Raw genomic sequence first — 4,790 nt, 5'->3', positions numbered from 1 at the left:
GGATAATAATAATAATGTTTCAGAAACTCACGGCGCTATGGCGGTGCAATACGCTCTCTAATCCTTATCTTATACATTAAGAATTCAGATAAACATAAACGCCTTCAACTCATATCTGAATAAAATCATTAGACGTGGAAAACATTAAATCATGACCTCAACACCTTTATGACACGTGGTAACATTATTGTAATTTCTGCCACACCATTCAAAACCAATGGCTATCTAAAATTTTATGCGAGGGACACAGGTTATATAAATATAAACAAGTTATATAAATATAACTTTGGAGGCATTTATATAATATTCAAATTATATAATATCGTTAAAATGATCTTAATTAACTAATTACGAAGAGTCAGTGACTTCATAATTTTAAATAAGGAGCATAATTTTATATAAGATTAAAATTTTAGCACATAAACGTTAAAATTTGTGTCATATATAGTTCTTGAACTTTCAAAATATATGCTAGATGACTGACATGATTAGCGTGTCTAATATATAGTACCACACATTTTTTTTAAATAATAAAGTAACTATTGGCTATAAAATTGAAATTATGAAATTCAATTAGAAACAAAAATAACTGTTTGTCTAATACAACCATTAAATTTTTAAATATTTTTAATATTTTATGATATTTTGATATTGAATGTAAAGTTTACATATATTTTTATACATTTTTTAAGGACTCATTAAAGGGATACATTAAACTTAAAGTTAAAAATTTAGATATTTATTAGTCATAATTTTAAAAATTAATAATTAAACTTATACTTACTTGAATGTGATTTTAAAATAATGGTAAAGTAATTAATAAATAACAAAGCAAAAATTTTTTATGTAAAAATGATGTTTATATTTCTTAATTTTCAAAAACTAAAAATCAATAATCAAATAATTATAAATGAGTCTAAAATTTAAAAAATATTTATATATAAACCTGAGCATACAAGTGAAATATATATATATATATATATATATATGAAATTTTAAGCACTAAAGTTTGGTTAAAAAAAACCTGCATCCATACGAATTTCAAACTCTGGTTGCCAGGGTACTATAGCTTCACCTACACCGCTGAAGCAAAGTATAGTTCTTTGTTTTTAAATGAATATTTTTTTGTATTTAATAAATAATAATATATGTTTTTAAAACGACAGGATACCAGGAAGGCACGTGTCCTCCTTGTCATTTCATAGATCTGTCCCGAAAAAAACTGAACTAAAACCAAATATGTCCAAACATCTTTAGTGATCGTTTAGGTGCTATGTTGAGTTCTGAAATATAAAATTAATATGTTGAAATTAGAAAGTCTACATATTTGAAGTACATAATTATTTAGTGAGTTAGAAAACATTTGAGGGAGGGAGGGCGGGAGAGGAAAACATAAAGTTTTTGGATAAATGTGAAAAAAAAAAAAAATATTAACTTTGGACAAGTATCAATTTACAAGCTAAGCTTTTATAAATGTATTAATTTTAAACCTCAAACTAAAAATTTTAGTTTGACAGTAGTTTTTATAAATGCTTTCATAATTCAAACAAAGTTTTGAAAAAATAAAGTAATTTTTGCTTTTGAAATGTGGTCAAAAGATTAAAATATATTTTTTTTAGAGAAATGATAATCATAGTAAAGAGTCTCATAAATACTTAAGTGAACATGCATTTGATGGTTGACCTTGAGTCATTAAGTACGTGAATGTAATTTAAGAAGGGCAAACGCTCTAGTTAGACTAACATGTCTAACAAGTATTGGATACTTAGACACTCTGATACTTGTTAGGCATATATTTGACACTTGAACAAGATTTGTTCTATAGGTTGTACAACTATATGTCCTTGAGTTCCATGAGCTTCTACTCTCCCTCTGCAATAACTTTGAAAATATTTCCACTCTTAAATAAAAATTATTATTATTTTACCATTTTGATAGAACTAACTTCAAACTAGGTTTATTTAAAGTTCATTGGACATTTCATATTAGATGGATTAATATGGAATCAAATCCTAATCACAAGGACAAAAATGATCTAAAACATAGATATTATAAGCTTTTTTGTTGTGTAAATGACTTCAATCAACCATGAAAATGGCAGGTAGAAAATGAGAGGTAGAAATATCATAGAACAAATTTAGATTCTTGCAGCCTCCATTGGTCTCTGTCCCTGTTGGTAGTACTCAAAGTAAAGCCCAACAAAGTTCTTGACAGTCTTGTACAACCTTGGCTGAGTTTCATTAATCAGCTTCTCTAATGGTTCAATTTCTTTGTCTGAATCTGGAAGGTAAAAAACTGCCAAAGATATCCTCTCCCTCTCTGAGTTTGTCAATACCCTGTGAACTGGACTCTTGAATATCCCATTACTTGTGATCTGTCACAATACGAGTATGTTTACGAACATGTTTGACAGTGATTTAAAAATTAAATGTTTGTTTTTACAGCATGTTTTACCTCTGCTTGATCCCCGACATTGACGAGAAGAGCGCCGGGAATGATCGGGGCATTGAACCACTCGTTACCTTTCATGAACTGCAGACCTTCTACTTCCTTGTCCTGCAACAAAATGGTGATTGCTGATCCATCGGCGTGCGGCTTAACACCGAGAACAAGATCGGGATTTCGACATCGAGGGTAGAAGTTGAACCGTGCGTCGAGCTGAATTCGCTCACCATACTGGTTAAGAAAGCTACTCTCATCTAAATCTAATGACCTTGCCATGGCCTTAAGGATTTTCTCACTTATCAGCTTCACATTAGCAGTGTACTCATCAACAACTTCCCTACAATGTTCATCAATCCAGCAGATTCTTCTACATTATTCATATACAAAATCACATAGAGAACAAGATTTGAGAAAGAAAAAAGTACCTAAATCTTTCAGGATTTGTTGGCCAATACTTAAAACGACGGCTTTGTTGTGGACATACAGTAAGGTATAAACGATCAGTCCAATCAAGAATTTGTTGGTCTGAAAGAACCATGTCATTGCCATATCCTTCCATTTCATCTTCTCTTGAGTATTTCAGTTTCTCTTCCATTGGAAGACCAAAGAACTGTTTCGCTAATTGACGAACTTCATCAAGAAATTCAGTTGACATTCCATGATTTATAGCCTATAGAAACACCACAAACACTTACTAGTTTCTTCAATTTGATTTTTAATGGGATCGAGATACAGAGTCCACAGAAATTAGGGTTTAAAGAAATTCCTAACCCTTGTGAGGTTTTAGGATTTTAGAGAGCAAAATCAAGAGAATCGAACCTGAAAGCAGCCCCATGATTGAAGTCCATGGCGGAGTTTCTCCAGTTCCGGTCCGGATGAGAAGAGACCGATATCGATTACAGGAGCTGCCATTAACGGAGCGTTCAGAGCTCCTCGATCGCTTTCTTTATGGATGTATCTTTCCGGGACTTCCCCTTTAGAAGCTACATCTTGGACAGTGCCGGAAGGATTAGTTCCGGCCATGGCTGGTGGTCAAGAAACGACGGCTTTCTGCAGTTCCGGTTGCAAAACAGAGATCAATCAAACACAGAGCATTGTAATGGGTTTAGATTTAAAATTGGAGTTCTCAACAGCAATCGCGAGAAATAGACAGCCTTGAATCAGAGCCTTATAAAATTATAATATAATATTAAAGACTGCAAGAAGAAAAATGAAGAATTTGACTTTTCAATCGACAATTTCTCCATTAACCCAAAGAAAAACATAAGCCCATTCCCAGAACAGATCTTATTATCACAAAATTCATATTCGACTAAGAAATTGGAGCCCCCCACGAAGCACAAACACTCTTAGTCAGAATCATATCAGCAGAAGGAATGCCATTGAAAAACGAAGAGGAACAGTTCTTGAGCTTAGAAATGGCATTGCAACAAGCGGGATGAGGAGCAACTGGGTGCTTAAACACATCGATCATACATTTCGTCGCCTCTGGAACAAATGAAATGCAGGGGGAAAAAAGAGACATCCTCTGTTACGATGGATCAGGTTTCATCGACACCGCTGCTCTCCTACGTTTAGATTTGGATGAAAAATGTTAGAGTGCTGAAATTTCTAAAGTTTTAAAAAATATTCATAAACTTAAAAGTGTTAAAAATATATACTTATTGTTATTATATAAACAAAGTCGTTGCAGAAATAACTCTAAAATTTCAAAGAAAAAAAAATAAAATGCTCGTTAGTATAGTGATCAATTTTTTAAGTTTTCTAAAATTAAAAAAGAATCACTTTTAAAACAAATTATATTTATATCCTCATTTTACTCGTGTATTTCTAATTCTTACAAAAATTTTCTTAGAAACCCAAATAAAAACCAAAATTTTAGTTAAAACATAAAATCCTACACTCAATTACTAACGTATAATCTTATTAAAACATTTCATCTTAAAATTCCTTAGTGCTTACACTATTTTCTTTCTTCTTCTTATAGTTTGTAACCTTTAACTGAAGCTAGTAGTTTAAATTATTTGATTTTTTAGATAAACAAATAGCAATCAGTCAATAAAAAAAGGAGTAAAAGGATAATAAAAGAAGAGATAGAAAAAAAAAGATAGAGAATTGAGAAGTAAGAGGGTATTAACCGATTTTTGTTCATATATTGACCGTAAAGGTATTCTTGAATTTTTTTAAAAAAAATTGAAGAGGATTTTTGACACAACACCAATGTTTTCCATTGTTTTCCATCCAAAACTAACAGTAAGAGTATTTTTTTAACCCATTTTGGAAGTTCGAGTGTATTTTTAAAACTTCAAAAGTTCAAGGACATTTTTAACACAAATATAACATAT

The 4,790-nt window shown here is 31.1% G+C and overlaps 1 protein-coding gene across 1 annotated transcript; it reads right to left on the bottom strand.

Moving 5' to 3' along the window:
• Window positions 1-2,021: 2,021 nt before the first annotated feature.
• Window positions 2,022-4,069, bottom strand: LOC120070718 (probable 2-oxoglutarate-dependent dioxygenase ANS). The gene is made up of 5 exons (XM_039022566.1): window positions 3,922-4,069; window positions 3,265-3,495; window positions 2,871-3,115; window positions 2,455-2,782; window positions 2,022-2,374 (listed from the first exon to the last, which is right to left on the bottom strand). Exons 2-5 carry the CDS (start codon window positions 3,466-3,468, stop codon window positions 2,138-2,140), a joined length of 1,014 nt encoding a protein of 337 aa, XP_038878494.1. The 5' UTR covers window positions 3,469-3,495; window positions 3,922-4,069; the 3' UTR covers window positions 2,022-2,137.
• Window positions 4,070-4,790: the final 721 nt, after the last annotated feature.

This window comes from Benincasa hispida, chromosome 2 (assembly GCF_009727055.1).
Source record: "Benincasa hispida cultivar B227 chromosome 2, ASM972705v1, whole genome shotgun sequence".
NCBI lineage: Eukaryota > Viridiplantae > Streptophyta > Magnoliopsida > Cucurbitales > Cucurbitaceae > Benincasa > Benincasa hispida.
The sequence above is the reverse complement of the archived record's forward strand: the minus strand, read 5'-3'. Positions and strand labels throughout refer to the sequence as shown.

Bases quoted from the DNA above. Each gene is read 5' to 3' on its own strand.
- LOC120070718 (XM_039022566.1), bottom strand. From the start codon at position 3,468: ATGGCCGGAACTAATCCTTCCGGCACTGTCCAAGATGTAGCTTCTAAA. The intron at 3,116-3,264 runs GTTCGATTCTCT...GTGTTTCTATAG, and splicing joins AATCATGGGGCTGCTTTCAG to GCTATAAATCATGGAATGTC. The intron at 2,375-2,454 runs GTAAAACATGCT...GTATTGTGACAG, and splicing joins ATGTCGGGGATCAAGCAGAG to ATCACAAGTAATGGGATATT.